The sequence below is a fragment of the Perca flavescens genome, chromosome 14, assembly GCF_004354835.1.
Source record: "Perca flavescens isolate YP-PL-M2 chromosome 14, PFLA_1.0, whole genome shotgun sequence".
NCBI lineage: Eukaryota > Metazoa > Chordata > Actinopteri > Perciformes > Percidae > Perca > Perca flavescens.
The window spans coordinates 763,565-786,711 of record NC_041344.1 but is presented as its reverse complement, the minus strand read 5'-3'; the positions used below and the strand labels follow the sequence as shown (position 1 = coordinate 786,711).

Genomic DNA, 23,147 nt, shown 5'->3' with positions numbered 1-23,147 from the left:
ATCACCGTAAATTCAGTGCGACTCACAACTTTTACCAATCACCGCAACTTTACCGCAAATTTGACCAATAACCAGAGTGTCCCGCGACTTCAACCAATCCCAGCAGTCCCACGTGCCAGACTTTGCGTCAGTAAGTGACTCTGAGAACGTGACTCTGAGAGCCTCTGACAAACAGGGGTGAGAACACACGTATGTCGCCAAATGCATTTCTTGTTTCTGATATGAAGACGAGACGTGTGAGACTCGAACATCTCACATTTACCAACAAAACGTACAGCGAAAAACCGTGCTAAACATTTCAGACCATCCTGCCAACCTGTATACATTTTAATATCAATGTAGACTGTAACTTATTATTTTCATATTATACCAACATTTGCAGCATCTTGAGCCTTTTTGATAAGGTAACTAGGAAAACCCAGAGTAAATTTATTCTCCCAGAAACAAGTTTCCTTTTTAATTTCTCTCGCAACTTCATTGCAACAAAAATACAAAATACATAGCAACTTTTATTGCAATTTTTTACAAAAGCTCCTGCAAAATCCAGCATTTTGGGCCGCAACAATCTAAAAAAAAGGCCACAAAATCCTGGAGGGACTGATAATTGGAACTTTGATAACAAAGACTCATGTTGTTTCCCTGTAATGAACCTTGATCTCTGTGTACTTTACCACTTTAGGACCAGACACTGAGAGACATCCTCCAGCTGTCCAAAGGAAGACTTTCAGGGCTGCAGCACTCTGTCTGGCAGTGCTCTGCTTTCTGATGATGACTGGAATCTTCCTCTTATCTGTAAACTGTAAGATAAAATACACTTCACAATTACTGAGCCACAAATACTGAACCAATCCACCATGGTGTACTTAAATCAGCTTCAGGCTCTAAAGGAAAGGTTCAGGTTTTTACTGACATGCCATATATATGCTGAAATAGTTTTTAGTCGCTGTAATTACTCCTATTATCCATATCACCTTAAGCGATCCCTTCCTTACATGAGTTATGTGTTAACATTCAGCTGAAACTTTATCAACACATCACTAGACTACCAGGATGTTTCCTTTATACCACCACTCAGCAAGGAAACACCGTCAGTGGAAATATGAACAGAGCAAATTGTACTAAAGACATATTCAGTTTGGGAAAGTCAGACTAATAAGACCTCATACAAGCTTTGGCTCATTTTTGGACACAACAAAGAGTGTGGTTTCATGTCCCAAATATTTGTCTTTAGTTTAAAGCAGAATGATTTGGTGTTGTTGGTCTTTTTTAACTTTGTTATGGTTTTCATATTCATCTTTCAGTCACTTTGCTGCAGACCAGATACGACCAACTGAGCAAAAACAACAGTCAGTTACAGGATGAAGTAAAGCAGCTGATTAACAGAACTGAAGGTAAGAACAATTTAAAACCAGTAAACTACTGTATTATACACATTTACAGTATTCGGAGTGCCTTATTTCACAAAGTGTGAAATAAGACAACTCAGTCAGTTTTTTCATGGCTGCCTAGATGAGGAAACATGCGATTCAACAAACTATTCACATTTGACTTCCCTTCCTCTGTCACAGTCAGGCTCATTAGAATATACTGAGAATCTCTGCCCACTGCTTAACAACTACCTTTTGCATAGCTGCGCCATATTTGTTTAAATAAGCCAATCAGAGCAGTCTGGGCTTTTATAGGAGGTGTCTTAAAGAGACAGGCTCTAAAACAGAGGTTGTGGTTCTTGTTCTTACTTGATGCTTCAGTTAAGAAGTCAGTGATCCTCTATTTACTATTTACAACACCTCAACATATAGAACAGGTTAAAGGATAGACACACAAAATAACTACATTCCAGTTTGAAATAATGAGTGATATTTCATTAAGCAAAGGATACATAACTTAATTCTGTCGATTTGCTCTTTCATAGTTTCAAATTCTTATTTTACATTGTTTTTTTACCTTTCTTTATCTAACTGTTGTTATTTCTGTCCTCAATAAAGGCTCACCTTATCTTATATTTCAGTCACTTTGCTGCAGACCAGATACGACCAACTGAGCAACAACAACAGTCAGTTACAGGATGAAGTAAAGAAGCTGAAGGACAGAACTAAAGGTGAGAAAACTTTAACACCAGTAAACTCCTGTATTGTACACATTTACATCATAGACCTTGATTGTGTAGTTACCATTGATTATAACTGTTTAATGATGTTAAACTATATCACTGATGATGTGAAATTTCTGTTAGAAACGGTCACTTACAAATGAGATATAAAACCTGAGTGAAAATTTAAATTATTCACATAGTAAACATCCTGAAAGGTAAACGTAACAGAGGAAAGAAAGATCTTTAACTAAATAGTTAAAACTGCAACTCTGATCACTTTGACACTGAATGATGTGAAATCTGTCTTTGTAACTTGTTTGGCATTAAGAAAAGTGCTGTCCTGATGGATGGACGATATTTGGATGCAGTTGTTACTTTAAATCTAAAGAGGAGAAGAATTGGTATGATAGCAGAGCTGACTGTCAGCAGAGAGGAGCAGATCTGGTCATCATAAACAACAAAGAGGAACAGGTGAGTGTGTTTGTTTCTGAGTGAGTGATTTTAGAGAGAAAAATACATTTAATGGAAATATTTAAATATACATAATGTCAATTTGAAATCTTTGGAAAATGACCTTGAAATGTTTATGTATTGTGATTAAATGAAATGTCTTATGAGCTTTAAACGTGCACTTCCTCATGCGTTCTCTGTTTCTCTGCTGAGTATAAATGTCTTTCTTCATTTTCCTCCATTACCAGAGGTGTCAAAAGTATTCACATTCATTACTCAAGTAGAAGTATAGATACTAGGGTTTGAAAAGACTTTTTTAGAAGTTGAAGTATCAACTCAAGCTTTTTACTTAAGTAAAAGTGTAAAAGTACTGGTTTCAAAACTACTTAAAGTATAAAAGTTAAAAATTATTGTACATTTTTGAGTCTTTAAAGAAAATAAAAATAAAATGCCTTTACATAATTCCAACATATTATTAGCAAATATAAATTCCCACTGATGATAGGCTTACTGGCCTATAGGTAAAGTAGTCACTAATATATCAGCCCACAGATACAGTTAATCCTAGATTTACTGTGCCACATATGTAACATTAAAATATGATTTATAAAATCATGCCAACAATTAATATTTTAATAGCTTATGAAAAAAGGTATGTAAGAAGGCTTTAGTTTTAACAGTTATTGTAGGCCCAGTTTAATATGCAACTTAATTTCATACAATATGTAGGGGTTCCCTGCTACATCTCACTTTAAGTTGTAAGGGGGGGGGAAATGCCATTAAGGACAACAGCTTAGCTTAGGGTGACAAGATTTCCGGGAGCTGAAACCGGGACACTTTGCGTGTGACCGTAGTGCTTGTGCACGCGCACCCGCTTTTTAACGTGAACATGTGCCAGCCGAGGTCAGACATAGACAGTAACTTCATTATTTTGATCATAGGCTCCTCATCTAATAATAAATGTTTTGTTTTTTTGGTAAAATTAACAAAATTGCAGCAACAACCTTTTTCAGTTCAGAATGAGATTTATGTTGAGACTTTTCTAAAAAAGATTTTTGAAGTGTTATTTATTCCAATAACACCAAAAGAATTAAAATGATTGAAAATTTTGAGCATTAAACACTTCATTTCCTGCATTCTGGTGAATTTTTACGCACCCATTTCTACCTTTTTCTGAATTAATGTATGCTGCAAATATCGTTATGTAAAGAGAAAAATAGATTACAATCCAAATATAAAAACATAATGGAATATATTGAAGTAAGGCTAACAGGCATTATGTATTGCTTTCAAATATGTATTCTCCTTTGGATGGACTTTTCTAATTATAGCTGAGTCAGCACACATGTAGCCTAGGCATATACTCCTCCCTCCTGTTTTGCTCTTTTGTCGTTAATGTAGGCCTATCAATAAACCCCTGGACTGTAATATTTCAATATTTCAATGTCCAAAACTTTGTGCACATTCAAAATACAGTATATCTGTGTTCTCTGTGATTTGGAGGAGTCGTGATTTTGAGAAAAATAAAGTTATAATAGGCTATTACAAGAATAAAGTCACTATTTCAGAAATCTACCTGCACCATAGTCTGGTTTTAAGTGATTGCTGTAGCTCTCAGACCTTCTGACAGACACAGAGCCCTGTTTGGGTGTCTGAATGAGACAAAGAGTTTAGCTAGGGAAGTGGCCGTACGCTGCTCTACATCGGAGGTGGAAAACCGAATCTACTGCAGAAATACACGGAGCACAAACGCAACACATCTACCGCAGCATGTCGACAGCAGAGTGCATCCGTTATAACCTGAGGCTGCGCTGCATTTTACAGAGAGAGTGGACACTAGGAGACGCACAGGTCTTCTTCAGAGCTCCGTGTGGTTGAGTCTGAACAATAGACTGTAAACATCACGTCACAGGAACTTCAAACTAAATCATTAGTATTGCGCTCCTTAACTTTATGTTGATGGCTGTCAGTACCCGATCCATTCCACCGGCACAATCCGTTCTGCGCATGTGCAAGATGTCACGTATGCCATGACGTAGGCGCAGATGATAATGCTGCGTTCATGCCACCTCTGAATAACCCGGTGGAGGCTAACGGCAGACCGCTATAATCACCTAGCGGTCCGCCGAATTAGCTATTAGCTAACTGACGTTAGCTGGAGGCTAGCGTGGGAACATGCTGCGCATGCGCAGAACGGATGGTGGTGGCATTAACGCAGCATTATCATCTGCGCCTACGTCATGGCATACGTGTCATCTTGCACATGCGCAGAACAGATTGTGCCGGTGGAACGGATCGGGTACTGACATCGGCATCAATGTATTAGACTGATCTGGCTAGGATTCCTCCGAAAACTTCACCCGGCTTTCACAGCTTTTCCTCCACGGAGAGATGGTTGCTAGGTGATAGCAACAAACACAGCATGGTCGGACCCTGCATGTAGCTGCCCGTTCTATTCGCCTCGGAAAAATAATCTGGAAAAAGTTACATTTGGGACTACACTCAAAACATTCGGGGCTCAAGCCCCAGCAAAATCGTCTGACGCCGCTCCTCCTAAAACCGGGACATTTTAGCGTCCCGACAGGCTTTTGTCGGGACTCGGGACATTAACTTCAAAATCGGGACCGTCCCGGGACGTATGGTCACCCTAGCTTAACTCTAAAATGCGGGGACAAAATCATATGACTATAATAATGTTACAGTATATTAAAATCATACCTGCAAACTCAGAATGGCTGAAAAAGGTGACACGTAGGCTACATCTCTTCTGTGTTTTTCAGACAACGGCAGCTACAGTCTGGTGTCAGACTCCTCTCCAGTGAAATATAGACACACTTTTACACCGTTTAGCTCTCAGCATTTTATCATGTTTACTCCATCTTCTAGCTAACGCTATGCTAACCTGCTTCCAACTCTAGTGTTGACTAGCGTCCCGTGCGGCGATGTTCAGTTCCCTCTAACGTCCGTTTTCGGAGCATCGCGCAGGCACCTAAGGCACCGAAATCCGTGTTGCTATTCGGTCCGGTAGATAACGGTCGTTAAGGCACCGGTGGCGTATTAGCACCGGGTCTGTACAGGTGTTATGGATCGCGTACAAACCAATAGGGTCTCGGAATAGCTATGTTTATACTTCTCATCCAACCACAATCACATTCACTCTCTCCGGATGGAGCGATTTGGATAGGTTTTTTTGTGTGTGTGTGTTTTTGAACGATGACTGACGAGCTGGAATGAAAACAAGCCGAACTGAAATTTGAGTAACGAGGCTATTTTTAAAATGTAGGGAGTAGAAAGTACAGATAATTGCGTGAAAATGTAAGAAGTAGAAATAAAAAGTATGCTGTAAAATAATTACTCCAGTAAAGTATAGATACCCAAAATTTCTACTTAAGTAAGGTAACGAAGTATTTGTACTTCGTTACTTGACACATCTGTCCATTACTAATGTGTGTTTACTGTCATGCTGTTGGGTCCAGTCCTCAGTGTGTGGTGGACCGAGGGATCCCGATTGTGTTTGTTGTGGCTGATGAAGTCACAAGATGACTTTACTACAACAGAAATGCTGAACTGTGAACAGAGAAATGATTTTTTGTGATTGTCTCTCATCAACTACTAGGAGTTTGTCACTGAGCTGAGTAAGGATGGAGAGTCCTGGATTGGTCTACGGTATGAATGGACACAAGGAAGATACCAATGGAAATGGGAATGGGTGGACGGATCACCGCTGACAGAAAAGTGAGACATTTTAAAGGTTTTTGGTTTACATCACAATTCCATCATGGTCAGTGTTTGTTGAAAAATGCTGATTTGATTGGTTTCGAGAGAGAGAGAGAGAGAGAGAGAGAGAGAGAGAGAGAGAGAGAGACTTATGGGGGCACTGAACAAGGTTTCATTCTTTCATTAGCAGCTGTTTATGATTTGATTATTTACAGATAAAATAAATATTTTAAGTAAAATTTAACAGGAGTTTCAGCTGTTTGATAAAAGAACATTTTATTTGTCTGACAGGTTCTGGGCAGCAGGACTGCCTCGCGATGAAAGTTACCATGTTGCAAAATGCTGCGATCAAGAAGGAAAATGGACACAAGGATATTATATTAATGATAATAAGAACTGGATCTGTGAGAAAAAGATTATCTGAACTCTTTGATGACAGAGAGGTGTGTAGTGTTGCGATCAGATTTGTCAAATCAGACCAATATACATTTAACATTTACTCAGCTGTTTATTCTGTGTTGCTAAATAACCTGGATTACAGAGATATTGTTCCTCTGCCCTTCATAGTGCACAATCTGGTTAGAAGTCATGTGTACTTACTCTGTAGTCCTACAGGATTATTATAATAAAAGCTATATAAATAATATAAAAACATGGATTAGCAGGTTGCCTTTACCTTGGTTTATGTAGTTGATTATAACGTTTGTAATCAGTTAGTTAGAATCTTTTTCTTAGAACATTTTACACTCCACACAACATAAAACCCTGCCCTACCTTCATCTCCCCTCCCAAACCTGTCCCCAACCAATTAAATCATTATTATTTTTTTAACGCTGCACTGTACCCTTAAAGGTCCCATGACATGGTGCTTTTTGGATGCTTTTATATAGGCCTTAGTGGTCCCCTAATACTGTATCTGAAGTCTCTTTTATATAGACCTTAGTGGTCCCCTAATACTGTATCTGAAGTCTCTTTTATATAGGCCTTAGTGGTCCCCTAATACTGTATCTGAAGTCTCTTTTATATAGACCTTAGTGGTCCCCTAATACTGTATCTGAAATCTCTTTTATATAGGCCTTAGTGGTCCCCTAATACTGTATCTGAAGTCTCTTTTATATAGACCTTAGTGGTCCCCTAATACTGTATCTGAAGTCTCTTTTATATAGACCTTAGTGGTCCCCTAATACTGTATCTGAAGTCTCTTTTATATAGACCTTAGTGGTCCCCTAATACTGTATCTGAAGTCTCTTTTATATAGACCTTAGTGGTCCCCTAATACTGTATCTGGAGTCTCTTTTATATAGACCTTAGTGGTCCCCTAATACTGTATCTGAAGTCTCTTTTATATAGACCTTAGTGGTCCTCTAATACTGTATCTGAAGTCTCTTTTATATAGACCTTACTGGTCCCCTAATACTGTATCTGAAGTCTCTTTTATATAGACCTTAGTGGTCCTCTAATACTGTATCTGAAGTCTCTTTTATATAGACCTTAGTGGTCCCCTAATACTGTATCTGAAGTCTCTTTTATATAGACCTTAGTGGTCCTCTAATACTGTATCTGAAGTCTCTTTTATATAGACCTTAGTGGTCCCCTAATACTGTATCTGAAGTCTCTTTTATATAGACCTTAGTGGTCCTCTAATACTGTATCTGAAGTCTCTTTTATATAGACCTTAGTGGTCCCCTAATACTGTATCTGAAGTCTCTTTTATATAGACCTTAGTGGTCCCCTAATACTGTATCTGAAGTCTCTTTTATATAGACCTTAGTGGTCCCCTAATACTGTATCTGAAGTCTCTTTTATATAGACTGTATCTGAAGACTCTTTTATATAGACCTTAGTGGTCCCCTAATACTGTATCTGAAGACTCTTTTATATAGACCTTAGTGGTCCCCTAATACTGTATCTGAAGTCTCTTTTATATAGACTGTATCTGAAGACTCTTTTATATAGACCTTAGTGGTCCCCTAATACTGTATCTGAAGACTCTTTTATATAGACCTTAGTGGTCCCCTAATACTGTATCTGAAGTCTCTTTTATATAGACCTTAGTGGTCCCCTAATACTGTTTCTGAAGTCTCTTTCCCGAAATGCAGCCTTGGTGCAGAATTACAGCCACTAGAGCCAGTCCCACAATGATCTTTCCTTAGGATGTGCCATTTCTGTGTCTGTAGCTATTGAGGAGGAGAGAGGGGGGGGCAAGGTGGAGGGTGGGGGTGTGGCCTTGACCAACTGCCACTTTGCTTGTTTGAAAGCCATGATGTCTCTCTCTCATGGGTGGGCCAAATTCTCTGGGCGGGCAAAGCAGAGAAAGGGGAGGTATCCTTTCCCCTTATGACTTCATAAGGAGAAGATTCCTGATTGGTCCATCTGAGCTTTCATTTTCTCAAAGGCAGAGCAGGATACCCAGGGCTCGGTTTACACCTATCACCATTTCTAGCCACTGGGGGACCATAGGCAGGCTGGGGGAACTCATATCAATGTTAAAAAAAACGTCATAAAGTGACATTTTCATGCCATGGGACCTTTAACCTAACTATTGTATTTGTATTCCTTTCATGAAAGTTTTTAATTGCTCTTTAATGTTTGATGTAAAGCGTTTTGAATTGCCTTGTTGCTGAAATGTGCTATAGAAATAAAGATACCTTGCTCTACAACCTCGTGATTATATTATATTGCAGTGAACGCTGTCTGTGTGGAGGTTTGAAAAGTGTAACCACACTTGTGACCACATTTCCGTGACTCGCTGTGACTTGAAGCTGCAGAGGTGATGTAGTTTGCTCCGTCTGCACCACAGCTCTGTGAACGGGAAGTTTGTTCCAGAGTCTCAGGGCCACAACGGAGAAGGTGCGATCACCCTTTGTTTTCATCTGAGACTGTAGAATAGCTGTGTGTGTCGGAGCTGAGTCTCTCTCTCTGTCAAACATGTAGAGAAGGCTGAGAAGCTCGCGTACGCGCTCTAAGGCAGTGTTTCTCAAATGGGGGTACGTGTATCCCAAGGGGTACTTTGGAGGACTGCAGGGGGTACGTGAGCATTTTAATTTTTTTTCCCTATTTGTCGCTCTATTTTCGACCTGTTCTTGCCTTCCTTCCTTCTGTCCTTCCTTCCTTCCTTCCTTCCTTTTTCTACTGTCTTATTTCCTCCAAGTTTGTCGAAGTTTTTGTTGCTGTTTTTGAGGTTTGTCATGTTTTTGTTGCTTTATGTCAGTATTTTTGACGTGTTCTTGCCTTCCTTCCTTCCTTCCTTCCTTTTTTCTATTGTCTTCTTTTTTTCAAAGTTTTTGTCGCTTTTTCAGAAACAATTCTGCCTTCTTCAAAGTTTGTCTTCCTTCTTTCTACTGTTTTTTTGTGTAGCTTTTTATGAAGTTTTTGTCACTTTTTTTCATACTATTTACCACCTATTCTTGCCTTACTTCCTTCTTTCTACTGACTTTTTCCAAATTTTAAGTTTTGTTAAATCTATCGCTGATCAGGGGGTACTTGGCTTAAAAACACAATTCAAATGGGGTACATTATTGAAAGTTTGAGAACCACTGCTCTAAGGTAACGCAATTTGGCACCACTGGTTTAACATGAATCGGTCTTCGGTTTTACCGACGTAATTCAGTTGGTACCATAAAAAATACTGAGTTCGGTACCCAACCCTACTCTAAATCCAATCACAACTGTTGGCTTTACCGTGATAAGGTTATTTCCCAAATCTTAACCAAGGTCTCATTTACACTCGTCATTTCTAGTGTCTCATATTTAGATTAAATCTACATGCAACACTTTGTAAACACCTTGCCACATACTGTATATGAGTCTCTGTTAGCCACGTCACTAATCTGATTGCAGTCAGTCAGTTTTCCAGAGCTACATGTAAATCAGAGTCAGTACTACTCCAGTCCAGATGGTGGTGGTAATGCACCTGAAGCTGTAACTGACAAAAATAAATAACTGTAGGTTCAGTTACAACAACAACACTTCAGCTAACTAGCCATTAACACACACATATGCATAAACTATTACACATGGAAGACTTGCAACTTTGGTTCTCTACTCTGTTTTGCATCTAGTATCTGCTCTCTGTGTGTTACTAGCTGTGTATGTAGCAGAGCTTATTCTTTATTCCATCCAGCTGAACTTCAGGTAATTATCACAGACCCTGGTTGTGTGTCAGTATAGAAGATGGTCTATCATGTGTTTTGTTTGTTTCACTAAAACATTAAAATTCACACCTATACTTCACTTCCTCTAAAATAAATGTCCGGTCCAACAACAGTTCCTGTGTCAGAGAAGTGTGAATGCAGCTATGCACAGATATGTTTATTTCCTCAATTTTACAGTCAGGAAGAAACAGCTTTACTTTACTTTAAGATACTTTTATAAAGTTTATCTGAAGGGTTTCATAATTCCAATTCCCAAATGACTGAATGCCTAAATGTGAGTCATATTTTAAGTTAAGTGGGACTTTTTGTCTAACAGTAACAAACGTATTATGATGTGCATCTGTTTCAGTGGTTTGTGCTGCAGCCACTTCCTGTGTTAAAGGAGTGACCAACTTAAAGACAGACAGTGAGACGGAGAATACGTTCAGTTCAGTTTTTAGTTTGTCAAGATGTCTGCAGATACTGTCGCTGCTCCACGTTTGAGCCTGAATGTGAGATATAACAGAAACATCCAAGAGAACAGCGGAGAGGAAGAGGAGAGTCAGGTGAAGATCTTAGAGGATGAAGAGCATCACGCTGATCTCAGGCCACAAAGAGCCAGTAAGTCTGAAATGAGGATTTTTGTAAAGGAGAAGTTCATGTCTGTTTACGTGTGGCTTTATCACAATTAGATACTGAATAATATTTCACAATTAATCAATCCACCATTGGTCACCATTAACTGTGGGTCATTAACAGGTGTCTTGGTGGTATAATATGGTGCCTCGTGAGTTATTCTTATGGTTCAAACTTCAAGCATAATAAAACATGTTGTGGATGTATTGTGTCTCTGTAGGACCACACACTCAAACCAACCCTGCAGCCAACAACAGAAGGTGTTTCAAAGCTACTGCAGTGACTCTGGGAGGGTTTTATCTTCTGATGTTGGCTGGACTCTTCATTCGCTGTGAGTATTTTGTTTTGATACAAACATATCTTAAAGGGGACATGTCATAAAAACATACTTTTCCATTTCTTATATACATTTGGGTATCTGGAGTGTCGAACAATCCACCAACTGTGAAATAAGACAACTCAGTCAGTTTTTTCACGGCTGCCAAATGAGGAAACGTGATTCAACAAGCTATTCACATTTGACTCCCCTTCCTCTGTCACAGTCAGGCTCATTAGAATATACTTCCCCTGTCTGAGTATCTCCACCCACAGCTTAACAACTATCTTTTGCATAGCTGCGCCACATTTTTTAAATAAGCCAATCAGAGCAGACTGGGCTTTTACAGGAGGGGTCTTAAAGAGACAGGCGCTAAAACAGAGGATGTTTTGGTTCATGTTCACACTTGATGCTTCAGTTAAAGTGCTTATATTATGATTTTTTGTTTTTTCCCTTTACTTAATTGTGTTATACAAGTATAGGTTTACAAAGTGAAATAGCCCAAAGTCCACCACAAAGGGACTTACCATCTCCAACAGAAAACACTGTTCACAAACTGCTCCAAACAGCTCTATTGTAGTCCAGCCTTTACTTCAGAGACAAGACATGTTATAATGCTCGCCTAGCTGCTAGCATGGTACACCCTCATACTCTGCTTCTGACTGGCTAGTAGTCCTTACCTAGGTACTGTCAGGACACGCCCTCATACTCTGCTTCTGACTGGCTAGTAGTCCTTACCTAGGTACTGTCAGGGAACGCCCTCATACTCTGCTTCTGACTGGCTAGTAGTCCTTACCTAGCTACTGTCAGGGCACGCCCTCATACTCTGCTTCTGACTGGCTAGTAGTCCTTACCTAGCTACTGTCAGGACACGCCCTCATACTCTGCTTCTGACTGGCTAGTAGTCCTTACCTAGGTACTGTCAGGGGCGCCCTCATACTCTGCTTCTGACTGGCTAGTAGTCCTTACCTAGGTACTGTCAGGGGAACGCCCTCATACTCTGCTTCTGACTGGCTAGTAGTCCTTACCTAGGTACTGTCAGGGGCGCCCTCATACTCTGCTTCTGACTGGCTAGTAGTCCTTACCTAGCTACTGTCAGGGCACGCCCTCATACTCTGCTTCTGACTGGCTAGTAGTCCTTACCTAGCTACTGTCAGGACACGCCCTCATACTCTGCTTCTGACTGGCTAGTAGTCCTTACCTAGGTACTGTCAGGGGCGCCCTCATACTCTGCTTCTGACTGGCTAGTAGTCCTTACCTAGGTACTGTCAGGGAACGCCCTCATACTCTGCTTCTGACTGGCTAGTAGTCCTTACCTAGGTACTGTCAGGGGGGCGCCCTCATACTCTGCTTCTGACTGGCTAGTAGTCCTTACCTAGCTACTGTCAGGGCACGCCCTCATACTCTGCTTCTGACTGGCTAGTAGTCCTTACCTAGCTACTGTCAGGACACGCCCTCATACTCTGCTTCTGACTGGCTAGTAGTCCTTACCTAGGTACTGTCGGGGGCGCCCTCATACTCTGCTTCTGACTGGCTAGTAGTCCTTACCTAGCTACTGTCAGGGGCACGCCCTCATACTCTGCTTCTGACTGGCTAGTAGTCCTTACCTAGGTACTGTCAGGACACGCCCTCATACTCTGCTTCTGACTGGCTAGTAGTCCTTACCTAGGTACTGTCAGGGGCGCCCTCATACTCTGCTTCTGACTGGCTAGTAGTCCTTACCTAGCTACTGTCAGGGCACGCCCTCATACTCTGCTTCTGACTGGCTAGTAGTCCTTACCTAGGTACTGTCAGGGAACGCCCTCATACTCTGCTTCTGACTGGCTAGTAGTCCTTACCTAGCTACTGTCAGGGCACGCCCTCATACTCTGCTTCTGACTGGCTAGTAGTCCTTACCTAGCTACTGCGCAAGTGCGACTCCCAACAAAGATGGAATAGAAGTGAGAGGTCTCACTCTGTAGCTAAAACAGAGAGCTCATCACACAGGGTGAAAAGAGGAGCTGCTGCAATATGCAGTACAACAAAAATATGATGTTTTTGCTAAATTAAACCATGTAAACTTAATCTGGTACAACCTCTAAATACAATTATGAGCCTGGAAATGAGCAAAAAAAGAGCACATTAACAAGTCAGTTATAGGTACTACTTACAACACCTCAACATATACTGCAGGTTAAAGGACAGACACACCAAATAACTAAATTCCAATTTGAGATAATGAGTGATATTTCATTATGCACAGGATATATAAGTGACTTTCAGGGCTGCAGCACTCTGTCCGCTTTCTGATGATGACTGGAATCATCCTCTTATCCGTATACTGTAAGATAAAATACACTTCACGACCACTGAGCCACAAATACTGAACCAATACACCATGGTGCACTTAAATCAGCTTCAGGCTCTAAAGGAAAGGTTCAGGTTTTTACTGACATGCCATATGTATATATATGCTGAAATAGTTATTAGTCGCTGTAATTATTCCTACTGTCCATTTCACCTGTTAAGCGATCCCTTCCTAACACAATTCCAATGTAAGAAATAGGGGGGCAAAACCAGTCTTCATTCTGTGTTAACATTCAGCTGAAACTTTATCAACACAATACTTGACTACCAGGATGTTTCCTTTATACCACCACTCAGCAAGGAAACACTATCAGTGGAAACATGAAGAGAGCAAGTTATACTAAAGACATATTGAGTTTGGGAAAGTCAGACTAATGAGACCTCATACAAGCTTTGGCTCATTTTTGCACACAACAAAGACTGTGGTTTTATGTCCCAAATATATGTCTTTAGTTTGAAGCAGAATGATTTGCTGTTGTTGGTCTTTTTTTGAAACTTTGTTATGGTTTTCCAACACATTCTCACACCCATCTCATAAAATCTGGACGCTTGGTCAGGTGCCTTTGTCGTTCTTATTGATGCTAAAAGTCTCCTTTAGCGCTTTAAGTAAACATGCTTGGTCCAGACTATATCCGTCCCTTTAGCGCCGTCCCTTTAGTGCTATAAGTAAACGCGCTTGGACGAGACTATTGCCGTCCCCTTTGATGCAGTTATGTTAAGGTGTGTTACACAAACATGCCGAAAGACGCCTTTTTCGTTGCATCAGACGCTGACAGCCACTGTCCAAACGTGTTTTATGAGTTCGCAATGAGAACGGGTTGGGTTTTCATATTCATCTTTCAGTCACTTTGCTGCAGACCAGATACAAGATTCTGCAGACCAGATACGACCAACTGAGCAACAACAGTCAGTTACAGGATGAAGTAAAGCAGCGGAAGAACAGCACTGAAGGTTATTTTCTTCTTTATGTTGATTTGCTATGTATATGCTCCTAGGTTTTGGTTATATGCTCGACCCGAGGCAAAAGTGCTATTTTTGAAATGGGTTTGTAAATATGCTTTGTTTGTTTGTATATCTGTATTCTGAATGAATAAATAATGATTAAAAAAAACTGCTTTCCCCATCTGAGTATCTCTGCCCACGGCTTAACAACTACCTTTTGCATAGCTGCGTCATTTAAAAAAATAAGCCAATCAGAGCAGGCTGGGCTTTTACAGGAGGGGTTTTAAAGAGACAGGCGCTAAAACAGAGGTTGTGATTCTTGTTCACTATTGATGCTTCAGTTAAAGGTCCCATGACATGGTGCTCTTTGGATGCTTTTATATAGGCCTTAGTGGTCCCCTAATACTGTATCTGAAGTCTCTTTTATATAGGCCTTAGTGGTCCCCTAATACTGTATCTGAAGTCTCTTTTATATAGGCCTTAGTGGTCCCCTAATACTGTATCTGAAGTCTCTTTTATATAGACCTTAGTGGTCCCCTAATACTGTATCTGAAGTCTCTTTTATATAGACCTTAGTGGTCCCCTAATACTGTATCTGAAGTCTCTTTTATATAGACCTTAGTGGTCTCCTAATACTATATCTGAAGTCTCTTTCCCGAAATTTAGCCTTGGTGCAGAATTACAGCCACTAGAGCCAGACCCACAATGAGCTTTCCTTAGGATGTGCCATTTTTGTGTCTCTAGCTATTGAGGAGGAGAGAGGGTGGGGCAAGGTGGAGGGTGGGGGTGTGGCCTTGACCAACTGCCACTTTGCTCGTTTGAAAGCCATGATGTCTCTCTCCCATGGGTTGGCCAAATTCTCTGGGCGGGCAAAGCAGAGAAAGGGGAGGTAACCTTCCAGATCGGCCCATCTGAGCTTTCATTTTCTCAAAGGCAGAGCAGGATACCCAGGGCTCGGTTTACACCTATCACCATTTCAAGCCAATTGGGGACCATAGGCAGGCTGGGGGAATCCATATTAATGTTAAAAAACCTCATAAAGTGAAATTTTCATGCCATGGGACCTTTAAGAAGTCAGTGATACTCTTTTTACTATTTACAAAACCTCAACATATAGACCAGGTTAAAAGACACACCAAATAACTACATTACAGTTTGAAATAATGAGTGATATTTCATTATGCACAGGATATAAAACTTAATTCTGCCTTTAGTTTAATTAATAAAGAAGAATGATTTGGTGTTGTTAGTCTGTTTCTTATTTTGTTGTGGTTTCCACCAGATATTTATTTAGTCGATTTGCTCTTTCAAAGTTTCAAATTGTTATTTTACATAATTTTTTACCTTTCTTTATGTAACTGTTGTTATTTCTGTCCTCAATAAAGGCTCACCTTATCTTATATTTCAGTCACTTTGCTGCGGACCAGATACGACCAACTGAGCAACAACTACAGACAGCTCCAGGATGAAATAAAGCAACTGAAGCGCAGAACTGAAGGTGAGAAAAGTTTAAAACCAGTGAACTCCTGTATTATACACATTTACATCAGATGATGATTGTGTACTTACCGTTGATTATAACTGTCTTTAAAAGTTGTTGTTAAAAGCTGTCCTCATGGATGGACGACCTTTGGACACAGTTGGTACTTTAAATCAGAAGAGAAGAACACTTGGTCTGGAAGCAGAGCTGACTGTCAGCAGAGTGGAGCAGATCTGGTCGTTATAAACAACAAAGAGGAACAGGTGTGTGCGTTTGTTTCTGAGTGAGTGATTTTAGAGAAAAATAGAGGAAAATGACCTTGGAATGATTATTTTCCATTTTAAAATGCATTCCAATGAAATAAAATGTTAACTGTTTTATGAGTAGCCTACAAAATGTGCACTTCCTCATGCCTTCTCTTTCTTTCTCGGCTGATTATAAATGTCTTTCTTCACTTTCCTCCATTACTAATGTGTGTTTACTGTCATGCTGTTGGGTCCAGTCCTCAGTGTGTGGTGGACCGAGGGATCCCTCTTGTGTTTGTTGTGGCTGATGAAGTCACAAGATGACTTTACTACAACAGAAATTACTGAACTGTGAACAGAGAAATGATTGTTTACTCTCGTCAACTACTAGGAGTTTGTCACTGAACTGAGTAAGGATGGAGAGTCCTGGATTGGTCTACGGAAAATATACACATACACAGGACTAATAGGATGGGAATGGGTGGACGGATCACTGCTGACAGAAACGTGAGACATTTTAAAGGTTTTTGGTTTCCATCATAATTCCACCAAAGTCACTGTTTATTAAAAGATGCTGATTTGATTGGTTTCCCCGGCTTGAGAGAGAGAGAAAGAGAGAGAGAGAGAGAGAGAGAGAGAGAGAGAGAGAGAGAGCCTCGTTCAACAGAGCACAACACATCACCATGGGCCCAGATCACACTGAACTGATCCACATCCTTCATCTCTTTATAATAATTAAAATCAATCCTGATTCTGCCTTTCACCATCCGAGTTAACAGTAGATTCACATTAATATCGACAGAGTCATCCACATTCCTCTTTCTGCTCACATATACAGCCATCTTTGATTGGCCAAAGATGAAGTTTAACAGCTGGCATTTACTGTATGTTTAGCAAACTTCCTGTACCTAAACCCAAGGATAAACATTTGTTTAGAGAAAACCTCCCCTACCTTACTAAATAGTAGGCTGAACGATTAATTGCATTTGCTATAATATGGCGATATGTTAAAACGTGATATCCTAATTGTAACTTCCTAATAAAAATGCGATTTGGTCACGTGACTCATGAGAGCATATCAGTCTGCACTCTGCAAGGAAAGCATCAATTTGGCATGCTAAGTATACGCTGTACCTTGAGCAGATGTCTGTCATTCAAACAACTCTGAGTTGTAGTTAAAAAATGTTACAGCCATTTTAATAAAATGAAGGGGTTTATTTGGGCTCAAGTCGATACATGCAGTTAATGGATACAGGCATGCAGCACTGAAGGCTCGGTTAGCAACGATTAGCAACGATTAGCTCTGATTAGCGGTTAGCTCCAGTTAGTTAGCTCCATAAATATATGGAGCGGAGGAGACTGCCGGGTAATGCCGCGTTGTTTCAACGGTTTTATTAATACAGTTAATCCCACGGCAAATCCAGCAGCAGCATGCTACTACTAATGTAACGATAGCCTCTCTGAGCAAGTGCAACGTTGACGCTGTCATGCACACGGCACGCAACTTCATGAGGGGAGGGAGGGGCTGGAGGCAGTTCCTCTGTGCGCTGTAAAAAATACACCATTGTACATATATTTTTTACTTATTTAACTGTCTAGTAAAGTTCAAAGACAGTGTTTAAAATGTGCAATCAATTAAATAATTTAAATATTAAAGTGTGGTAAAGCCACATTTTTGTTTTGTGATTTGTTTCTGACTTTCATATGAATGTTTACACCAGGCTTGGTCAGAGCTCAATATATTATTGTGACTGAAGTAGTGACAAAAAGATGTCATTCATATAAATTCATGCATCACCTAATTTCATCATGACATACAGGCCTGGCCTCCAGGAAAGAATAGTTTGTTTAATCTATCTAATCTTGTGTTGTTCATACTATACAATGATTTATTGCTAGTCTTTTTTCAATAATAAAGAAGACAAAGAGCTTAAAAAATAATTGCATATTAAATCGCAATCACAATATTTTTGAAAAAAGCTAAACACCACAGTCAGTAGTAGACAAACAGGTAGAGAGAGAGACAGGTACATGGAGCTAAACACCACGGTCAGTAGTAGACAGACAGGTAGAGAGAGACAGGAACAAGGAGCTAAACACCACAGTCAGTAGTAGACAGACAGGTAGAGATAGAGACAGGTACACAGAGCTAAACACCACAGTCAGTAGTAGACAGACAGGTAGAGAGAGAGACTAAATTAAAAGAAGAATATACAGAAAAATGTTGAAATGAAAATAAAATACAAGACAAACTCCTCTGTTATCAATCCCTGAACAGAAATATCCAATTGGCCGAATATTTCAAAACAAAAAATCCAAAAGAAAAAGAAATGTAAACAAAATACAGAGTCAGTGACTATGAGCTGGAAATTGAAAGAGGTCAACATTTAAAATAGTGGAGACCAAGAGAGGAACGAGTCTGTACATACTGCCACCAGGACATCCAAACAGAATTACATTTCCTATGTACATGTCCCAAATATGAAGACTTAAGAACCAAATATTTCCAAAATTTGAAAAACATATACCAGGCTTCACTATCTACACTGAGGACAACAAGCTTCCTCTTTTATTAGGGGAAGATGAAAACACGGCATGGCTAGTAGCTAAATATGTCTTCTCCTGCCACAATACAAGACAAAATAATTAGAGAACTGTATATATTATCAGTTTTATTATTATTTCTTTTCCTTTTCTTTATTTATATATATATATATATATATATATATATATATATATATATATATATATATATATATATATATATATTTGTCTCAATGTACCATTTGTTTATTATCTGGAATTATTTAATCCTAATTGTTTTTTGTTTTTGTTTTTTTATTATATCTGATGTATTTACTCCTTGTTTTGTTTGTTCTTATGCTTTGGCAACACAGATGTATTTTTTGTCATGCAAATAAATCAAATTGAAATTGAGAGTGAGAGAGAGAGAGAGAGAGAGAGAGAGAGAGAGAGAGAGAGAGAGAGAGAGAGAGAGAGAGAGAGAGAGAGAGAGATGGGGCAATGAACAAGGTTTCATTCTTTCATTAGCAGCTGTTACAGATTACATTGATTTACAAAGCTTAATCTTAAACGATTCATTGAAATAATTTGATTATTTACAGATAATATAAATATTTAAAGTGAAATCAAACAGTTTATTTCAAATTAACAACAATCAGGAGTTTCAGCTGTTTGATAAAAGAACATTTTATCTGTCTGACAGGTTCTGGGCAGCAGGACTGCCTCACTATGACGATTACTGGTACGCTGCAACATGCTGCGATCAACACGGAAAATGGACACAAAGTAGATTATATGAAACTAAAAACTGGATCTGTGAGAAAAAGATTCTCTGAACTCTTTGATGACAGAGGGGTGTGTAGTGTTGGGATCATCTTTGTTAAATCAGACCAATTCTTTAACATTTACTCAGCTGTTTATTCTGTGTTGCTAAGTAACCTGGATTACAGAGATATTGTTCCTCTGCCCTTCATAGTGCACAATCTGGTTAGAAGTCATGTGCATTTACTCTGTAGTCCTACAGGATTATTATAATAAAAGATAATAAAAACATGGATTAGCAGGTTGCCTTTACCTTGGTTTATGTAGTTGATTATAACATTTGTAATCAGTTAGTTAGAAGTTTTTTCTTAGAACATTTTACACTCCACACAAAATAAAACCATGCCCTACCTCCATCTCCCCTCCCAAACCCATCCCCACAACCAATTAAATCATTATTATTATTTAACGCTGCACTGTAACCTTAACCTAACTACTGTATTTCAATCAGGAGAGAGTTCCTTGCAATTATGAACATATTTATTGTACAGACAAACATGTAAATGTAACAAGTCTCTGGAGATTGGACTCCATCGAAACCAAATGTCATAAAGGGTTAAGGAAACCCAAACATATCCCACGATGGAGTCCAGACACTGGTGAGGAATGAGCAGAGGAACCAACGACAGCCAAGCGCAAACGATACCCAAGTCAGAGGGCGTGACCCCCGGTGGTAGAAGGGGAGGAGGCGGGACACACTCTATTTCCTGAAACGACAACTGCCAACCGCGAGCAGATTTAAAGCAGGATGTCTTGCTGTGACAGGCTCGTGACAAATGGCCGACTCTGATTGGTTTAACTAACAACGACACAGCTGGATCTGATTACTACTGACAAGTGACGTACCATGAAACAGCTGATCATTATGAGTGATGAAAAAAGGTATATGAAGTCCTTTAAGAATTTACGCTAAGCTTCATTTGTATCTTTTTTATTAATTTTAGCCTACATTCCTTTCGTGACAGTTTTTAATTGCTCTTTTATGTTTGATGTAAAGCTTCTTGAATTATGTTGTTGCTAAAATGTGTTATAGAAATAAAGATGCCTTGCCCTACAACCTCCAGCCTGTCAGTCTGTCTCCAGGGCATAGAGAACACTATTGTACATGTCTGTCTCAGAGGAAGTGTAACGTTTACAGCACTACGGCTGCTTTTCAGCTCGTGATTATATTATATTGTAGTGAACACTGTCTGTGTGGAGTTTTGAAAAGTGTAACCACACTTGTGACCGCATTTCCGTGACTCGCTGTGACTTGAAGCTGCAGAGGCGATGTAGTTTACTCCGTTTGTACCGCACTCTGTAGCTCTGTGTCATGTCAAGTCAAGTCAATTTATTCATAAAGCACATTTAAAGGCTCTGACACACGACGGCCAACTATCAGCAGAAAAGGCAGTCGGACTGACTGCCTCCCCAAGTGGGTCAAAAAAGTGCCTCGGAACACACCGAAGCGACGCCGACTTGAGCGTACGTTCTGCGCGTGCGCTAGACGTAATACGTCTCCATAACAGCAGGCGGCGCTAATCTGTATTGTCACCCGAAAAATGAAAACCGGAAATGAAGGAACATCTCTCTAGACCTCAAAAACACAGAACACGCTGTCGTCAGTCATTGTTTTCGTCAGAGAGTGTTGATAGTAGCCAAGAAGGATCGTTGTTGTCATTACTCGCTGAACGGAAGAAAATCTGATGGCGAGTAATAAGAAGATACTGGCGTTGTCAGCTCTGGTTTTCTCGTGCACTGATTCGCTAGTCAAGGGCTAGCACTCCACCCACTGGCCAATTCAACAAGTCAAATCGTCCAAAAATGAACAACTGACGACAGCAAGGAACACACCGAACAGACTCGAGTCACCGACCTCGCCAGACTGTCCAACGACGTCTGACGGCCGATAATCGGGTTGGTGTGTCAGCGCCTTAAGGTACCGCAATTTGGCACCATTGACTTAACATGAATCGGTCTGAAAAAGAGAAAAGAGGAGCTGCAGCAATGTTTAGTACAACAAAAACATATGGTGTTTTTTGAAAATTAAACTATGTAAACATATTCTGATATAACCTCTAAATACAATTACGAACCTGAAAATGAGCATAATATGAGCACTTTAACAACAACTTCCAAGTTGTGTTTTAACTTCATGTGATAAGAAACAGGCAGTGCAGTTTGTAGTTTTACCAGGAGGGGGCAGCATGTGTGTGTGTATAAAGACAGCATTGTGCCTGTTGTCCAGCATGTTCACATCTTTGCTGTGCTTAGCTTACTGTGGATCAGCTATCAGTGGGATTATGGAAACACACAAAAATGCAATGGGATTACAGTAGTACTATGAATGTAAACCTTTTTATTCATTATAACCAGAGGTGTCAATTCCAGGTCCAGAAAGTAAAAGTCCTGCCATGTGTTTATTCCACCAATGAACTCAGCCAGCTGATTTCACTAATTAGCAGCTGATTTCACTAATTAGTAGTGAAATCAGCTGGCTGAGTTCATTGGTGGAATAAACACATGGCAGGACTTTTACTTTCTGGACCTGGAATTGACACCTCTGATTATAACTATGGACGCACACAAAAATCGTGGTGATCGAATTTGTTTCCTCTGCTGTGTTTATGACTGGAGAAATGAAAAAAAGATTGTTATGGTTATTATTTTGTTATTATGTCTGTGGGTGTGTGTGTGTGTGTGTGTGTGTGTGTGTCTGTGGGTGTGTGTGTGTGTGTGTGTGTGTGTGTGTGTGTGTGTGTGTGTGTGTGTGTGTGTGTGTCTGTGTGTGTATGTGTGTGTGTGTGTGTGTGTGTGTGTGTGTGTGTGTGTGTTTGTCTGTGTGTGCGTGTCTGTGCGTGTGTGCGTGTGTGTCTATGCGTGTGTTCTTGCATGCCTGCTATTTTAATAAGGTTCACCCTATTGTATTATAATTTTTATTGTTCTTAATTCTCATCAACCTGGAACAAATTACAGCACTTCCTTAAAATCAACTCACTTGTGCCTTTTGGGACAAAAAAACAAAACATCTGGTTTTAAACTTCCAGTTGTGCTTGCTCTACATAATTGTACTTGTAGAGGCTCAGCCCAAGCTTTAAGCCCCTGAGGTGCTGTTCCACGTTGAGATTAATTAACACACTTTTTACCTTTTTGATCAATGAAAGTCCAAGTCATATTTGCAGTTAAAACCTTTGGTTCCATTTATTTCCATGAGATCTTAGTTGGGTTTCCAGACAAATCACTGCTTGTACGTATGCCTGTGTTGTGGTGTGTGTGTGTGTGTGTGTGTGTGTGTGTGTGTGTGTGTGTGTGTGTGTGTGTGTGTGCGTGTGTGTGTGTGTGTGTGTGTGTGTGTGTGTGTGTGTGTGTGTGTGTGTGTGTGTGTGTGTGTGTGTGTGTGTGTGTGTGGTATGTACTGTTACTTCCTTAATGTTCTTTACTTTCCAATAAACACTAGCAGCAGCAG

At 39.9% G+C, this 23,147-nt stretch overlaps 1 protein-coding gene across 2 annotated transcripts; it reads left to right on the top strand.

Moving 5' to 3' along the window:
* Positions 1–612: 612 nt before the first annotated feature.
* Positions 613–7,067, top strand: LOC114568726 (CD209 antigen-like protein E). Of its 2 annotated transcripts, none has more exons than XM_028598383.1 (6): positions 613–799; positions 1,302–1,391; positions 2,009–2,098; positions 2,421–2,563; positions 6,162–6,277; positions 6,551–7,067. In XM_028598383.1, the coding sequence occupies exons 1-6, from the start codon at positions 766–768 to the stop codon at positions 6,681–6,683; spliced, it is 606 nt and encodes a 201-aa protein (XP_028454184.1). In that variant the 5' UTR covers positions 613–765; the 3' UTR covers positions 6,684–7,067. The 2 variants fall into 2 exon arrangements, with proteins under 2 accessions (XP_028454184.1, XP_028454183.1); XM_028598382.1 differs by having other exon boundaries at positions 6,159–6,277.
* Positions 7,068–23,147: the final 16,080 nt, after the last annotated feature.

Coding starts and splice junctions, on each gene's coding strand:
- LOC114568726 (XM_028598382.1), top strand. CDS start 766: ATGATGACTGGAATCTTCCTCTTATCTGTAAACT. Junction 2,099..2,420: donor GCTGAAGGACAGAACTAAAG/GTGAGAAAACTT, acceptor TTTGGCATTAAG/AAAAGTGCTGTCCTGATGGA. Junction 2,564..6,158: donor TAAACAACAAAGAGGAACAG/GTGAGTGTGTTT, acceptor ATCAACTACTAG/GAGTTTGTCACTGAGCTGAG.